The 18640-nt window shown below is 45.8% G+C and overlaps 1 protein-coding gene across 7 annotated transcripts in view; it reads left to right on the top strand.

The window, feature by feature from the left end:
• Positions 1-236: 236 nt before the first annotated feature.
• Positions 237-18640, top strand: part of LOC125297167 (SEC14-like protein 1) — a 36850-nt gene continuing 18446 nt past the window's right edge. Inside the window, exons 1-3 of one of the 7 annotated variants that reach the window (XM_048247320.1) lie at positions 276-356; positions 544-650; positions 2332-2421. In XM_048247320.1, coding sequence (XP_048103277.1) covers positions 2359-2421 — 63 coding nt within the window. In that variant the 5' untranslated portion in view covers positions 276-356; positions 544-650; positions 2332-2358. Of the gene's footprint in view, positions 655-2002; positions 2236-2331; positions 2422-18640 lie in introns of those variants that run through there. The other 6 variants (XM_048247319.1, XM_048247321.1, XM_048247323.1 and 3 more) reach the window with 6 other exon arrangements.

Genomic DNA, 18640 nt, shown 5'->3' with positions numbered 1-18640 from the left:
TTGTGTGAATATTCATATTTGACCCATAGGCCTACAATAAAACAAAAATACTCTCACTGACTGACCTATTAACTGATCTCCTGTTAACACATTTGAGCATTTAAAACCACTGAATATGTACAGTGTGTGAAACGGCATGAATGGCAGGGCAAAAAAAAAATCGAAGTTGTTCTGTGACCAAACACAGGAGGGCAGTGAAGTATTCTGGACATCCATGCTGCTGTACAGAGTGCGGAAGAGTACAAGGGGGCGGAGTGTGATAATTTGTCAACGGGAGGCTGAGTGAATGGTTTTAATCGGTGATACAGCCTCCCCCTCAGCAGTGACGGACGAAAACACATCCTTCACTGCCAGAGGTAGGCTACTGAACTGAAGCCTTTTAAGTTAGCGTCTGAAAATGTTAAGATGCTGAATTAAATAGTGGGTTGCATAGTAGTAGCAGAATCATATGACTGTCACTGAAACAGCACAGCAAGCCAGCTAGCTACAAAAGCTAAGTTAACGATAGTATTAACACAAACCGGGTTTGCTATTCTCCGACAGCTAAGAAGCTTCGGGATGCCTTTGGAATTGATTCGCTACATCGTTGTTTAGTTACTGCCTGCTTATTCCGGTGCAGAATCCTGGGCGTACTTCCATTTTTCACATAGGTTGGTGAGTTGTTGCTTTATTGTTTTTGTATTTTAATGCTAGTAAATTGTGGCGAACAACGCAGACCGCACTTATATGTGTTAGCTGGCTAGTTTGTTCACTAGCAACGAAACCACGAAAGCTAGCAACAAAATCAAGCATTGTTTAGACTAAAACCGTGCTTCATTTGTTAACATTGTTTCTTGTCCATTTGCACGTTAGTCAATGGACAGTATGTGGATCTATGAATCATATTTGTGTGTAACTTTAATCTTTGTTGGTTGTCTATTATTTGATAATTCCATGTGGTAAGTTACTCGCTACTTTGTAGCCAAGAAAGTGTCGAATGCGACCAGGTAGTTCCATGTTGCGATTTTGTAGGCTATCTTTGACTCACGTTACAGTTTAAGAATCCGGGGGTACGAGCTGTTCTGCACTGGTTTAACTAGATGCCTTTCTAGCTCAGTATCATTAATATTCCAGGCAGTTATCCTAATGTGATAATGATGTGATTCAATCACAGAGTTAAGTAACTGCAGCATTGATCTTAGTTGCTGATTGAAGCTAGGCTACTGTTATTTTGACGACATTAACCTACTACATATTAGGGGCATCCTTGTTATCTAACCTCAAGGTACTGAGTGTCTCTTCCTTGCAGCCTAGTAAAACATGTGGCAAAGGGCTTATTTCTGGTGTGCCTGCCATGCTGCTATCTATGTACTGAATCATGGAACTATCTGTCTTTTTAAAACAGGTGATAAGAAACCCATACAAGCCATGCTGGTAAATATCATGTAAAATCGTGTAGACTTTGTATTGATTGCCTACAGTAACTTTATAGACTTAATTTAGTCTGGCCATGCTTTTGAGACCATAGTCGCTCTGTTATTATATCAGACATTAGCAAACCCTCCACCTAAATGACTTAGACATGCTATTTGTGTATTAAATTCCCCCCTCCTTTTAAGTCTCAGACTCCCAAACGTCAGACACCCTATCATGATGATTCAGGACGTTCTGTGTAGTGTGTATAGTACAAACAATGCGAAACGTGCTTTTAAAAATTACTGCGTTCCTAAACCCTGCCAGGTCCTGTATGGAATGAAGGTGCAGTGCTGTCCTCTGTTTCAGCAGGCACAGTTTATTGCTGAGATACCAAAGTACTGAAATCAGCAGTACCTCCTCCAGAAATCAGGGAGAGGACTTTTTTTTTTTTTTTTTTTTTATTTATTTATTTTTTTTTGGTGCAATGCTGGCACCAAGACTGAACTCTATCTTGCTTTAAGCATTGTGCTGTGTGTACCAGTGCCACCCTGAGTAGTCTCTCTGTGGCCATTGATTAATTCAGACCGCTGTGTTTATCAATGAGATGGGCTTGCTCACCCACAGCGGCTGAGAGTGTTCTCCTGCAGTATTTCACTGCGGACGGCCACTCAAGGTGCTGGGCGCACTGCCAACCTCATGCAGCCGAATTGGTGAATGGGAGACTATTTGCATCCAGTGAGATGACCCTGTATACATTTCCTACCCCCCACTCCTGTACTCCCTGAAAGATCCCTCTATGTTGGCAGCTGTTGTGGCGTAAAGTAGCTGGTAGTAGCTGAGGTTGGGCCATTACTCACATCATGGCCTGTCATAGAAATATTCAGTTATTATGTAATACTTGAGGTAAACGTGTCATTTCTTGGTCTTTGCTTACAGGTTGACGGCACCAGTGGAGGTGGCACCATGGTGCAAAAATATCAGTCACCCGTGAGGGTCTACAAACAGCCCTTTGAGCTGGTGATGGCGGTAAGTGTTTTCAGTGTCTATTCAGTAACTGCCTCTTTCCCCTTTCTCAACTACTGATTGGCATTTGTATTGTCTGCAACACTTTGATATAGCCTATATGTCAGAATATAAATGGACAAAGTCATAATAGTCACAAACACATTCTGCTTTTAATTTTCTAAGGTATCAGTGTCTTTTTGCCAGCAAGAGTGTCCTGCACAGTATCCATTGACCATAAGTATCAAACTACTTCTGTCCAGAAGCTATGGAACAAATTTGTAAGTGCTGTTAGTACTATGCCTAGGCTATATGAAACCTCTATGTTAGACCAGTAGAAGTCATGCAAGCTGAATCAGTGTCCTTTCCTGAGTAGAGAATGTATAGCATTCAGGTTGTACAGCCATTTTTCTGCTGAGTTGCTGGTACTCCATTTACTGCTTTAAAAATTGAACACAGCAGCACAGGCTTTTAGAGACTTTCAACCCTTGTTACCACTTAGTCACATGGGTGAAAGATTTTTTTCTCTCTCTTTCCATACATATTGTCTCTTGAGGGAGCAGGAGGCGGAACAGCAGCCTCTTGCCCCCTCTGTCCACCCAACGAGCCGTGGTTGTCAGGGTGTTATTAGTTATTAGTGTTAGGGGTCGGCTCACCGGCAGCTCAGCGTCAGTGGAAAAACACTGTGTGATTCAGCGCAGGCACGGTGGCCGCACACACACACATACACGCAAGACAGAGACCAGGAGGCAGCTGTTTATTCTTCCGCTCCACCAGGCACACCTCCGCACTCCACCTGAGCTTGATCAAGCGGCAGTGTTTATGCCTGGCTGGTGGCGTGCTTCTGATGGTCATGGAGCTGAGAAGTGGGCAATGTGCTTTCAGGGCATGTGGAAAGATTAAGATTTGTGGGTGGGAGTCCGAGGACAAGTTGTCTTTTGATATGAAGCCGCACCCCGTGTGTGAAAGCTCTTGAGTCAAATCATGATGGACTAGGCAGAAAGGACTTACAGTACAGCAGATCAGCTGAAAGTGTGCACGTGTTCTCTTTTTTTTTTCTGGAAAAGAAAATCAAGCTTTGATTTTCCCCCCCTCCCCCACCAGCTTACAAGTCCTAGGCATGTTCTAAAAAATGATCTGCTAGCATTTTGTGTGCTCACTCTTTTCACGCACCTGAGGCAGGCAGACCAGAATAGCGTTGTTTGCTTGAGGGACCCACCAAAGACATGACCTGGCCCCAGGGGTGCATGAGGAAGGGGCTGCTGACCTGACCCTAGGGGTGCGTGAGGAAGGGGCTGCTGACCTGGCCCCAGGGGTGCGTGAGGAAGGGGCTGCTGCAAACTAGCAAACGGGAGATGGAAAGGACGCTGCAGAATATCCAAACCCTGAACAGAATGAGGTTTCAGTGATTTCTTAAACGCATTGGCAAGTCCTACACAGTTTCTAGCCTTGTTTTATTTATTTTCGGGGGCGCTTTGTTCTGAGGGAACATTTCATCAAATTTGCAGCAAACATCCTGCCCCTGAAAATAGCTATTCAACCTCCAGTTTACCCCTACCTTGATGTTCATCCTTGTTATTTGGGATTATCATTCTTTTCTGTTTGATGATAAATTAAAAGATCCCTTGGGATTTTAGATAAGATGTTTGTTTTTACCCTAGTTGTGCAGAAGATTTTTTTTCTTTTTTAATCTTTTTACTTTTTTAATTTATGTTGGAATGTTTTGAATATTACATAACTACTTTTCATAAAACTCCAACTGTAGATGACCTCAGTCTTCTACACTGTCAGTGTGGTGAAGAAGAGCGCGTGGAGGTGTTGGTCTGGCTCTGACTCGTACGCCCACAGCTTGTCCGTGCACGTCGGGATCTGGAATGTGTCTGGGAAAACTATTCCTCCCTCACTGCTCCGCTCTCATGGTACTGGCTGAATGTGTTTGGAAGCTTGAGTTGCTGTTCTGGCAACCTTTGTCAACACACAGCGGGTTACAACTAAATTTACTTTTAGTTTAGCTGACACGCCAGGAAGCCAGTGGAAGGTTTTCTTGAGCCTCACCAGGCCTTTGTTGTCGCCTGCCTTCAAGACTGTTCTTTGCATCAGTCAAGTTTTAGATTCCAAGAGGTTGTTTATTTCCTGTCTGTGTCAAGTGAGACGGAGTTGTTGAACTTCTTGTTTATTACAGTTTGCAGGCAAACTCTGCAAAGTCTCTGAAGTGTGTTTTGTTTCCTACCATAGAAACAAAAGCTGGAAAAAAATAGCTTTTCAGGGGCACAACCCCCAAAGGATCCTCTGGAATCTTCCAAATGATATGGTGCTGATGCACAGCTGCAGCTTGACAGACTGGAGGCACTTGTGGGCTCAAGCCCACAGTACAGACAGTTGACACCAGCATGTCTGTGTGTACGGGGCAGCTGATCAGCTGTGTTTCTAACCCTGCGATAAGAAACCAGCACTTCCTCTTTTCTCAGCAAAATAGCTGCTGGATCGCACGCAGCTCAGATCTGGAATGGGGTGTCCGCCCAGTTGCTGTAGAACGCATCAGCACCAAGCGACATTCCTTCCCCGTGACCACCCCAGTGGAACTTCCAGGAGTCTTCCCTGAGGAATGTCACTGGTGAGCGGGTGGGTGTGGGGAGCGGTGTGGAGGCTAGAGCGACGGTGCCTGAGATGGCCCGAGACGCAGGGCATGGGCCCCCCAGGCAAACTCCTCTGACCTGGAGAGCCTGACTGACGGAAGCTCTCTAGCAATAACAGGAAATTGAGCCGATAGCGCTGTTGATATTATAGCGCACTGCCGGCAGTGGGGCTCGTGAAACAGTAGTTCCCCCTGGGACTGGGGAGGAACGATACTGACCCGCCCCGGTCATTGTTGTTTCAGGTTTGGATGCCTGCCGTTTCTGCGCTAAGCAACCATCCCCTTGCCCTCTCACCGCGGCGACTCCACCACCACCCCCCCCTCCCCCCTCCGGCTGCAGTGCCGCCGCATTAGCGGCATAAGCCTGCTTTGTCTGTTTAAATGAGAGCCTGTGTAATCTCCTGGGACAAAGCTCCATTGGCTCCCGTGTTAATGCGGCGAGGGGACAGGATGTGCCGGGACACTCTTGTGCACATCAGGGCATCATCAGGAAATGGGGGATATGCTGGTTTTAGTCAAATCCTCGTGTCCTCATACCCCTTGCCTGCACACAGTGTAAATGCAACTACTTCTGTAATGCCACTTGCACAACCACCTGTAATGAAAATGAGCCAACTTTGAACTTTCCCAGCCGATAAATATCTGAATGTCGTCACCCAGCCTTGAAATTGGTACCTTCCTCTGATGGAACTCACACATTTGCTGGACTGTCTATCAGAAAAGTGTATGTACAGGGGGCCCCTTTCTCCTCCTGTACGAGGCCATATTTGGAGAACAGATTGACATCGGTATGCTTCCCCTCTCTCCTAATAGCCCTCTCTCATCAGCAGCGCTGGCTCCGTCTCAGTCTCCGCGTAATCGCGGCTGAGCTGATCCTTGACACCCTAACCCAACTCTGCCCTGGTTGAGCTGTCGACTCGACAGTATAAGAATATACATCAGGCAAAGTTGCGGGCCATTGCTGAGCCAGGGTTGGAAATGGCCAACACTGGCATGACTACTTCCTCAGTGACCAGTAACAGAAAAGTCACATTCACCTGGTTATTCCAGAGAAAACAGCTAGAATGTCTGCTTTAGTATGTCTCTGTAAACTGTGTTTCCTGATACTGCCCATGAAGACGTGGCCTGTGTAGGCTGTGAAGGACGCGTTGGTCCCCTGTGCTGTGGCTTGAGCTTGGAGGCATGTGTCCAGCCCTCGGCATAATGACCGCCACAGCAGACACAAGGGTTCATTTGCTGCACAAAAGCTCACAATTTTCACCCCGTGACAACTGGCCTGTGCTGCTAACAGGACAGTGATTACTGCCTTCCTCAAGCATTAACGGAATTCTGATGTCATTTGGAATGCAGTTCCAGCAGACTGCATTGTGTCGACAGCTTTGTTACTTTGACACACTGTGAAGTACAAGATATACAATTAGATAATGAGGACTCAAATCATCTTTAAAGAAATACCAAATGCTATGAATCAGAATTTCTGTTCAAAATCTTGCAAAATTGCAAGGATTTGATTCATCACATAGTTGACCTGATTTGTCTCGCCAGCGGTCTGGTCGGATTCGCGATTGACCTAGTATTTGCGTTCTTTGATGTTCCAGACCCTGCTTTGTCCAGAACAGATCTTTTTATTTATTTATTTATTTATTTATTTACACACACCCACCCCATGGCCATGGTTTATGGCCATTTGCTGCATATGTCACGTGTGGCGATCTGATGATTAGAGAAACTGGTAACCTGGAAAATGCACCTCACCACTCGATTCCGAGTTCTTAGTGAATCGAGTCCAGTACCAGCGCTGCAGGACTGTAGTTTCTTCTCCCCCCTACATCACTGCTGTTGGCAGAGTGCTTTTGCCGCTGCTCGTTTGACCCGTCCAAGCACAGCTGACAGCTTGCCAATATCTTCAAAATTTGATAAAGAAATTTCATCCCCCGCTGCAGAGCAAGTACGTCAACACAAGAGGCGCTGAGGTAATTCACTTATTTTATCTGTTAGAAAATGTCAGCGTTGGCAAAACGAGTCCGAGGGGACGAGCGGCGAGCCCAGAGATGAGCAGCGGCACTGCCTCTGGAGGGGTGATGATGATGATGGTGATGATGATGACGGCCATGTGCCTGGACCCCCCCCCCCCCCATCCCTCATGTCACTCGTTTATACACACACGCATGCGTGCATGCGCACCGACGCACAATGCGTTGTGTGGGAGTGCTGATGCAGTACAGGATGACTGTAAGGCTGTCTTCCAGCCGTCCTGTGGTCTGTCAAACCTGCATCTTTATGCTCTCTGACTCACCGCGGCATGGAACTATATACACACACGCACCACGCACAGTGTTATGGGGGCAGTCAGCCAGCATGATTCCTGGCCGTATCGTTCACACTCTATTTCCCCGTAAGTGCCCCATGCTGAGGCGAGCTTATATCACCATCTCCTCCATCCTCATGGGCCAGCAGTGGACCGTCAGATGTCAGGCCCCCTCGCTCATCTCCCCGAGTTTCCAGTAATGGATGGTGCTTAATCAACACTGTGCACAGTTTCCGGCAGTGCACAGCACTGATCAGCTTGTAATCATTTTAGCAGCACCAGGCTGGGATTTGCCTACAGCAGCTACTGCGTCAGCCACTGCAGCAATGGCAGCCCTTGCAGAAATATCACTCAGACGTGCTACTCAAATGTAGCTGTTTTTATGCTGAAATCTGTGATCTAGGCAGACTTAGACTGACTAAATATACATGGCTGCTAGACAATGGTTCTCTCGTGCTGTCCCTGGATGCCAACCCCCTCGCCCTGCCTTGCAGACCGCAAACTGCATACTGTCTCGCTTGGGCTGCTTGTGTCGGGACTTCCTGTTTTTGATGGTAAAGAGCATGTGACTGCCGACAGATGGGCTTCCTCTGCCACTTAGCTGGCGTTTCGACTGCTCCTTTCTCCTTGTCAAGCCCCCAAGTCTCCAATGTTGTCTTCTGAATATGAAGGTATACAGACCAGCCACCTAAGGGCTGAGCTACACCAGTCACGTAACTGAAGCGTTCCGTTCGCGTTGCGTCTGCTGCAACAATTAGCTGCCACTATAATCAATGGAAGTAGCTACACCAGACGTGATGGCGGCGCGTACGTTCAAAAAAAAAAAATAGACCATTCATCTAAAATGGATTTTACGCGTTGCGAACGGAACGCTTCAGTTACGCACCTGGTGTAGCTTCACTGTAACTCTACAGATCAGACCCACTCAGTGTGCCTGGGGTGAATGGGGTTCCAGGCTGTGAAAACCTCCTAATTGTCCATCCGTCCCTCCAGTCCCCAGGATCCAGCATCACCGCAGAATGTCTCCTCCTGAACTCTTTGGCTCTCTTGGTCTTTCAGGCTATAATTGAAGGGCACACTTTCACACCAGCAGGACCACAGTCAGCTGTCCTGTCCTTCGCCTCGCTTTTAAAACTGCAATGGAGGAGAGAAAGTCATTCATGTCCCTTATTGTTTGCATTTTTATGGGTACATTATATTCGCTTTTCAGGTGTGGCCTGAGGTTGCTTAACCGGTCTAGCAAGAAAAGCGAATGAGATTTTCTAGAAGGCAAAATTCCCTTGCTTGTGAATGCCTCCATAGATAGAGGCTTTTTTCGGCTGAAGAATGCAGTTACCAGGACCAGAAACACCTCAGTGACTGTTATTCAGTCTGACTTTTGCTTCGGGATGCCTAATAGTCTTTGCTGTCTTGGGGTTAGTGAGCTGTTTAAACGCTTGTGTTTTCTGCACCCTTGAAGACAAGTGAATTCCCTGCCCTCTCCAAAAACCTCATTTCAGCTTTAAAGTTGATGTGTTTTTCCCTCCCTCTCTCTCTTTTCCTCTCGCTCGCTCAGTGACCTACTTCTCTGCTTCATTTTCATTTCCCATTCCTCCACATTGGAGGGTGAAAGACACATTTTTGGTTAGGCAGGTTTGCAGACGAAACGCTTCATTGCTGCCTGCCTTTTTTGTACCCCTGCTGTCCTTGTTCCGGGCGGCGGCCTGTAGTCTGGATGTAATCGTGTTGTGTAACCAGGCGCCTGTGAGGTCTGCAGTGTTTGCCGTAGTGTATATGTACAAGTGATCTCCCTCTGGCTCGGGGCCAAGGGTAATGGACGACCATACAGCTGTGCACAAGGGCTTCATTAGCAGAGGATCCTATTACTGTCAGAAAGCCACAAGAATTGGCCACTTGTTCCCCTTGAGCTCACCACACACACACACACACACACACACACACACACACGAATCCCCCTTATGCTCAGAGCTGACGTTCGGAACATTGGACATCCAGAGTAGATACTCACCCCATCCACAAACACTCCTCCCCAGGACTCTATCTGGAGTGCTGCTATCAGATCTGTTTACCCCCAGTAATTGGTGTGCATTTTATCCTGGCTGGTGAATGTCTAGCCAGCCGCCAGTATAGCACGGCCTATAAAATGGTCTATTTGATCACTAAACATTTCAGTACTGGACAAGTTAGTCTCTTTGACGTTCACACCAACACAGACTCATATACATCTTTACATAACAACTGACACTGAACAACAGATACAAGCTTGACGTACAACCTAACTAGTAACTTAAGCAATACAAGTTTACTCCTCCTTAACAAAAACAGCTCTGGCAACACACACACACACACACACACACACACACACACACACACGCTTTTGTTTTGTAATACCCCGAGTGATTTATCTTTGCCTTTTGACCTCTCCAGAGCCCTGGGTAAACATGTGGGATAGCGCACGCTAATTGAGATCAGTTGGTGGCTCATTAGCAGTGTTTGGAGTGCATCGCTGCTCCCCCGCACAGGCAACCCATCCAAAACCCACAGCGTCAACAAGAGAGAAGCCGTGGCGTGCTTTCCAGAAAAATGCGATTCAAATGCAATAATGCTGCCTTTGTCCCTTTTGTTTGTTGGGGAAGGTTTGCCTATGTGAGCTGGGCCATGAATCAAATGCTTGTTGTTAAAACGAGTGGAGGTTGGATGCGAGAGCGCGAGGGGAAAGGAAGAACACCGCTTTGGGTCTAATTTGCGATCATGGAAAAGAGCCACACCTGCCTAATAGTTTGCCTCTTATGCAACTGTGAGAAACGCGTCGCGTCGTCGAAGTCCTTCCTATGTGTTTTTTTTTTCGTCCGCCCTTTGTCTCCGGTTATTTACAAACTCCGCAGAGCCTTAAGTGTTTTGCCCTCCTGAACCAGTCCAAACGAACAGAGTGTTCCATCTGGCAGGCATGCCTTGTTTTCCTTTGTTTTCCCATTTTGCATGGCAACTGACCCCCCTTTCTCCAATCCCCATCACAGGCCCCACCAGCCCTGTCTGTGTATCTATATATCTTAAAGCGCCCATTACCAAAATGTTCTGTTCCCAGACGTCAAGCGCTTTTATAAATAGTGCCTGACCTTCCCATCGGCACCGGGGGTCTGTTACACAATGTGTAGAGCCACGCTGAGAGAGAGGCTGAAGTGTTCGTTATCGCAGTGCCACAGCACAGCTCCCCTTCTGTAAGGCCCGCAGGGGTGGAGACAGCCGCCCATCATTTTGTCAAGGAAAGCTTTGGAGCGCTCACTTCCACTGACTGTCCGTGATGGATAATTTGGTGACCGCACTTTTTCCTTGAGCAGTTGCATTGCCTTTTCTTTATGCAACTTGCATGCAGTTATGTCATTAAGAATTCAGTCACATTTGAGCTCACGTTATACTATTAATGATAGCGAGTGTGAATTAATCAAACATTTATAATGAAATGGTTCTTACATCTGTGTGTTGCATAGGAAACGGATATTCTCTTTGTCTATGTCAGAACAGAACATCTTGATGCAAAATTCTTGCAAATAATTTACCATTTATCCAAATACCTTAAGGCAAGCTATTGCAGGAGACTGTTTTCGCTGTGTGTTCGCTACATCACACAGATAAGGAGTTAGTGCTCCCCAGAGCCATAGAAAAAGAGTTGCGACACTCTTTGAAGTCGCCGACACGCGGTCACATGGTTCACGTATGCTTCAACAGTTCCAAACAGCTCTTTGCGTGTCATGTTATTTCAATAGGATAGACAGCAGCGAGTGCGTTATTGACGGGAAACATTACAACAAGCCAAAAACGAGTGTTATTACGTGTTAGCATGCTTACATTATAGTGTCAATTACATATTGGGAGTATAATTGGTCTGCAACATCAATCTAAAACATGTTCTTTGGTAATTCTAACAACGTTTGTTTCCTTGCTGTTATTGGATTCCTACATTTGCCTGTATCACGCTACATATACTTTACTTACATTGTCAAAACGTAGGCTATGCATTTTGTATCCTTTTTGTGTGTGGACATTAGATCCAGTGTCCTTTTCAGTTTGTTTGGTGAGATGAAGATGAAGGTGCCCCCCCTCCCCAAATCTACCACACAACTTTGATCATTGTAAGACTAGCAATAGCATTCAGTAGCCTAACAGCTTAAAGGACAAGTTCGGTATTCTACACTTAAAGCCCTGTTTTCAGATAGTTTATGATTAAATAGAATGTTTAAGATTGAAATTTGGACACATGCTGCTGTCCTGAGAATTTTCGGTTTCTGTGGTAGCGCCCCCCCTCCTCCACAACGCTGCATAGGTGCACTGGAACAATCCTTCCTAAAACGCATTAAACTTTCGTTTACAAAGACGTGAAACTCACCGAGTGGTCAGGGGTGTTCACTGATATGCTCACACAAAAATCGCTTTCGCATTCAGTGTGCTACCATCGGCTTAACATGAGTTCTAAGCATCTTTGTATGCTTATATCTGATTTCACTCGACTGTGAATGCATGTATATGTTGTAAGACATGTAAAATAAATGAATGACACTGGCACTACGCACAAATTAATGTAGCCTAAACTTACACCGCGACTTTCCTAATAACTTAAGTTCTCTCGTCACTGACAGTAGCTAGAATGCATAAAAAAAAAACACCGGGAAAAACAGTGTTCAGTCCACCAAGTCATAATCTATCGGCCATGTAGCAGCACCAGTTGTGATATTTATCTTACGGAGTGTAATCGTAGGTAATGTCATGTATGAAAACTAGTATTGTTGGGCAATACAAGTCCAGGGCAGCTGAGGTGTGGCGATGACATCATCGAGCACGCAAAGCAGGATGTGCGGTTTCGCTTAAACGAACTCAAACAGGCTACGGTTTCAGATTCCTCCACTCTGGGACCAGGTTTCAGAAAAGTGCGGTTTCGGGCAGTGCGTTTACAGGATTCGTTTGGACGCTCGGCCAAGACGAAGCAAAACCTCTGCGTTTAACCTAAAAAGCGTCTCCGTGTGGACAGGCCCTTACATAGGCTACCCATACACAGCCAACCATTTGCAAGGCTGGGGGTGCCACAAGTCCACACAAAAACTATAACAATAACAACATGAAGAAGAATAATTTTGTTGGGGATTACTTTCAGAGTGACCTATGCCCTATTAACTCGACTACACTTTTCAGTTATCCAAAAAGACATTTGTCCTACTTACAAAGATCACTGACCTAATGAAAGGCAATGCCCTCTTGTCACGTCAGTCTCTTCCATGCAAACTTCGCTATGTATTTGACAAATTACTTGGCAGACAAAGCAATCAAAATTATTACACCAAGAACACCAACACGAAATGTAAAATTACTGAAAACTAAATTAACTGAAACCTGAAATCGATTATCAGTTGGAGCAAAAACTCCTACAGTAGGCTACTATACAGACGCCACTGTCCACGCTCGTGCCACACTCGCCTACCGCTTGTGCCACTGCACTCAGGGCTTAAAATTCATTTTTCAAAATGGGGGGGGAATTCCCCCCTTAGGTTATTCATGTAGGGGGGATTTACACAATTTGGGAGGGGGGGGGGGACTTCTTCGATACTTTTTTTAAAAAGTGTTGGATTTTGATGCCCCCACCACCCTGACGTCATCAGTAATATACTGTAGTGGGATCATTCACAACAGTGGACATCCTAGATTCTGCTTGACTCTCCACACACACTCAAACACACACTGAAAATGATGGGTTATGTGATATGTTTCTATTTCATATATTTTTTAATTCATATAGAGTGTATTTAGTTAATAATGTATTTTTTAATGTATAACATTTTACTAGTAATTACTAGTAGCTAAACATATTTAGTAATATGAATTCTTCATTTTGACGTTTAACCTATAACACTTATATATCTTTAATATGGTGTGTAGGTCTAATTGAGTGCACATTGGTGATGAGTAGGTGTAATTGAGTGCCTGTCACTTTAAGAAAATACGTGAGTAATTAGCCTCCCTTCAGCCTGATGGTTTTAGGCTAGTCACTAGTGAATAAAAGGTGTGCATAGAGGAAATGCGGATGCAAATCATTATGTTTTCTATGTCATTAGATACAATAAATGTTCAAAAAACTAACAGTCGAAGACAATCTTTCTGGGATCAAGTGTTGACGTGACTGAGCTAGCAGGATAGTTACCAAGGAGCTCTTTCCAGATGTAAAAGTTTGCCATGGTTGCGCAGCCTATTTGCGTAAGCGCAAAGTGGTTCTCTCTCTCTCTCTCTCTCCGTGTGTGTGTGTCTGCATGAGGCTATGTTCAATTCAACTCAGTAGTTGATCCGTCCGGTCAATAGCACCGCATTCACGCCACTTCATGATTATATTAACGTCATTAGACAGGCTGTAAAAGTGTATGCGGGAATTTCTCGCATTATGATGGCTAGAGTTGCGGGACTTGAACAAATTATGCGCAATCCCGCAGTGAAATTTAAGCCCTGGCACTGTCCCGTTTGTTACAGTGATAGTGGCACAGGACTGGACTGGCAAGGGAAGAGCCACGCACCAGTAACAACAACAATAACTTATAATAGTCTAGGTTTTGCTCCTACTGCTTCTCCTGAAATTCATAACTGAAATCCCCTCGTTCACGAGTCGTGGACACTTTCATGTCTGGTTCAGCCCACGGTTCAGTTCATAACGCCATAAAACTCGCCATCTAGCAAGCTAATCTATATCAGGTTTAAAGACAATAATCACATTCATTTGCTCCATTTTTCACCTGAAAAGCGTTAATCACAAACCCATTGATAACCAGCACATCTGAATACCATGAGTTACCATGCTGAATGAAATGTATTTTATCAAGATAAAGTTCGTGTTCCCCCTCATAGTGTTAACGATATACGCTATGTATGTGAATGAGCTGACTAGCTAACGTAAGCTAACGCAATTAAGTTTGAAATATATAGTTCTAGCATTAAAAAAAGGTTGGTTGTCAACAGATATCATCTAAAGTTGCCCTACTACAATAGGCTAACCAAATGTGTTTTGTCTGAAATTCATTATTGACATAGGAACATTATCTTTAAGCTAGCCTCTCTCCACATCAAGGTTTGCAGGCTAACTTTTAGCTTTGAAATTTTGGTCAACATTTAAGCTATAAATATCAGTTAAACAAGCAGCACATAAACCTCAAAGAACAATACCAGTATCTACTAGTGCAGTTGGTATAGGAAATGCAAATGCCAATTAAAAAAACGTCGTAGCGTCGTCTACTTACCACTGACAATATCAGGCAGAAAGCAATGGAAGTGAATGGGGCTAAAGCCGTGAATGTCAAAGTTAGCAACTTTTGAGCTCAGCATAACGTGGAAGTAGCCGGGAAAAAGCGCCGCCATTGTTTCCTATGGAAGTCTATAGGAGTGTTGCCACTCTGTTTTATCTACCGCTCTGGTGCTCCCCTAATTGAGGCACTTTTAATTGGCCCAGCTGTCAGTCTGCTCGAGCTGTTACATGATTCTGTCATCTGCTCATGGTGAGTCGAGGCATGAATGTGAAAAGGAAGATTTCATTATGTCATTAGTGCAGTATGTACAGCCTGGAAACCTGATGAGCCCTATGAGATTTTGAGGTTTTATAAGATCATAAAATTCGACATCCTGTGTTGGGTGGCAGATTTCCAATCAATGATCCAAGACTGTTTCGAAACACATTTTGGATGAATGTGCTTAATCTCCTTGATTTGCTAACCATTAAACAATCACCCTCTCAACCCCGATCAGAATCGCACTGTGCCATGATTATGCTGTTATGCAAAGGATTTGACCCGAACCCAGATCAGTCCAGCTGAGAAAGTTCAGTCAAGTCCGCTAGAACTGCCAGTTATTTTAGCTGATCCTAGCATCCAGTTAGGGTTTCACTTACTCAGCTTTGACACCCCCGACTGATTGATGTTGATCGAGATGCACGGAGGTGATGGGAGCGACGGCTGTGGTGTCCGTCGGCCACATGGCTGATCCCATCGGTCTGGACGTGCCCTGGCCATTGCTGATAAGCTGATTTTAATTAGCTGGGCCAGTGGGTGATTTGTGCGTGGCTGCCACGCACCATCCCCCAGGCAACGTGACTGCGGCATGAACCGCTGCCCGGCACATGGGGTGTGTGTGTGTGTGTGTGTGTGTGTGTGTGAACGTGTATCAGTTGCGTTGTGTCTGCTTTGTCGTATGTTTGTGAGTTACTGCTCTTTGTCACTGTGTTCACTCTAGCAAATCTCTGTGAGTCTGACGCTGCATGTTTGCCAGCGGTCAGATGGGCATAAAGAGAGCGACTTACGGTGTCGGCGCAGCACTCAGACACCAAGCGTAGCTGCCTGACCTTGGCACCCCCGCTGTTGTAATTGATGGCGACTGCAGTGCCCCCCCCCCCCTTCCTGTCCAAGGAGCCTCTCCCTCATAGACTAAGTGGATTATGCTCTGCATCAGATCACTCCCCATTACCCTCATTAGCTCTCCAACTGAGGGGTGTAAAAAAGACCGTGTCTCTTTTTAAAGCGGCAGAGCGCAACAGTTTGGCTCTATTTGTGTTTTTACAGGCAAATACTTTTGCCATCATCCTCAGATTACTTCTCAGGTTTGTGTCTTGTAGTTCTGCAGTCTGGGAGGGACCGCCCGACTTAAATATGAGAGAAGCTTTTACAGCTGAACTTACCCCATTACATCACCAAGCAATACCAGTTAGTTTGTCAGTGCTCTTTAGTGGTGGTGATGTTTTCAAGTTTTGCTTTTCTTTTAGGGAAGGTTTAGACCAAAACTCTTCAAATCTAATCAGCATTTCATCCTCCCTTGGAAGAGGACCTCGTTCACATTCAGCGTTCACCCTTGGCAGGACCACTCTTTAAAAGCCAAACGAATCACGCTTGAATTCAAGCCACCGCTCAAATCTAGACCCGATGCGTGCTCTCCCGGAGTATACCCAGTCTCCATGGCAATCTTTCGGGCCTTCAACAAAAACATCTGAATTCTCTTTTCAAGAGAGAGGTCTGTTTTTCGACGAGGCTCGTCATGGCTCTGGGTCAACAGCGGGCCGGAGAGAAAGGGAGGGAGAGAAAGACGTTTGTTCTGTTTGTTCCACTTGAGGGTTGATTGCAAAAGTGTAAAGGAACCAACTGGCTCCTGTCCCACATACGGTCAGCACCCCTCAGCAGGCATCACTCACGTGAGTGTGCATCACGTTGCCGTGACCACTGTTGCATCCCAGATGTTTCCCTTCCCCGGGATGTGCCCCATTTGAGGCGGAACGACAAGGATCTCCTTGATTTCAATTAAACTGATAACTGAAGAGCTATCAAGCCTGGGTCAGTGTCATGATCCACTAATTCAATATTGACTGACCTACTTTGTTTGCGGTGTCTGGGTCTCGTGCTCATTTGGGATGGGCATGGTCTGCTGTGCAGTCGGTGGGCATGGTGCCACGCTTTGGCAGCCGGACGTGTCCATGTGGCGTGCTTATGCTGACGCATCCCGTGGCTCCACTGATTACATTGCCTCCAGGCTTTTATTGAAATTGTTATTAACCAATGCTCACGCACGCCCTGAGGCAGAACCTCTGCCAAGATCGTTGCTTTGTTTGGTGTGAAGGGTCTGTTTTTGATTCTCTCTTACTGATCTGCTTGGTGTCTCTGAGAAATCGGATGCCTTTGGTCATTCTTTTCCGGTTGGTGGACAATGTTCCCCTGATACTGCATAGTGAAGAAATGTAATTTAGACACAGATTTAGAGTTATTCCTACAGAGAGTATATTGTAGAGTATGTTGTACTTGCATTTGAATTGCCGAATTTGAGCAATTGTATTGAGAATTCAATTTCATTCAATTAAATTTCAGCATATTATGTTCAAATTCGCTTCTCAATACTATTGCTTAAATTCAGCAATTCAAATTATACAACATATTCAGAATCGGTTTGAAGTGACGCAAGTTGTACTCCATACGTGCTGCTGGTTAAGTAATCATGTGTGTTGGTTTTGCTTTCAACCTCCAACCCTTTTTAGCTCTTCTGTTTGTTGTCATGTATTGGCCCGGCCGGTTAACTTTGTTTACCAGGCTCGTGGCCGGCAGGCGTGGTTTTGTGAAAGTCCATTATTGCTGACGTTTTGGGAGGTGGCCTTTTTGATTTTCCAGAGCCGTGCACCTAGCGCTGAAAAGAGCCCAACACGGTGGACTCAGCAAGTGGATGGGCAATGTATGCCTGGCACGAAATCACACACAGAGACACACAGAGACACACAGAGACACACAGAGACACACAGAGACACACAGAGACACACAGAGACACACAGAGACACACAGAGACACACAGAGACACACAGAGATCTGGGTCACAGAGAACGTCAGGGCATTGATCCATGCCTGTCCTGGTTGGAACGCGTGTTTCTGGCCCAGATTCGATGACATTGTTTTGGATGGTTGTTGTCGTCATTGTTGTCATCATTGTTTTTCTTCTGGACTGTCCTCGGCCTTGTTTGTTCTGGTGCGATTTCAACATTCGCCACACACACACCGTTAAACGCATCTCACACAGTTCACAACTGTGATATTCTTCCGATAGTAAAATCCAGGCTCGTCTTCGCAGCCCTGTGTGTGTGTGTGTGTGTGTGTGTGTGTGTGTGTGTGTGTGTGTGTGTGCTCTTGTATGCCTAACTGGGTTGGTTCAGATGAGTTCAGTCCTGTTTGGCCCTCTCTGACCCATGCTTCCTGCACTCAGGGCTTGTTCAACCAGATGTCGCTAGTAATGTCTCCTGTTTGCGTGAGTCTGCGTGGCTTCAGGCCCCCTTTCTCCTTAGTACAGGCTAGCCACACACGCATGAGCTGAGTGCTTTTATATAAAAGCAATTCCCTGTCTTCCTCAGACCAAGTGGTCGCTTTATGCTCGGTGACCTTGCATTGCCTGGACCGATGTTGGACTGTTTGTTCGTTGGTGTGTGTGTGTGCAGTAATGCTGTGCGGGGCACATACTAGGAAGCTAGGGAAGGTCATTTTTGGCAGGCTGGAGAAGATTGAAATATAATGCCGTAAGTAAGCCTGCTGTAGGCCAGCGCCAAAGATTACATGGGGATTTGGGAATTGTAACACCACTCCGCCCCGCTCCAAACTAGGGCCCTCCGCCCTCTATTAGCCCAACGGCTGCGCTCAGGTCAGCCACTCCCCCGTCTGTGCTGGTATCCAGCCTGTGTGGAGTCCGTCCTCACTGCTCTGAGGCCGCCGTGCTCCTCTGGGACCGCCGCGTTTCGTAAGATCGGATTGAGGACAGTGAGT

Source organism: Alosa alosa, chromosome 7 (genome assembly GCF_017589495.1).
Source record: "Alosa alosa isolate M-15738 ecotype Scorff River chromosome 7, AALO_Geno_1.1, whole genome shotgun sequence".
Lineage (NCBI taxonomy): Eukaryota > Metazoa > Chordata > Actinopteri > Clupeiformes > Clupeidae > Alosa > Alosa alosa.
Note: the sequence above shows the minus strand (reverse complement) of the source record. Positions and strands in the feature narration are given on the sequence as shown.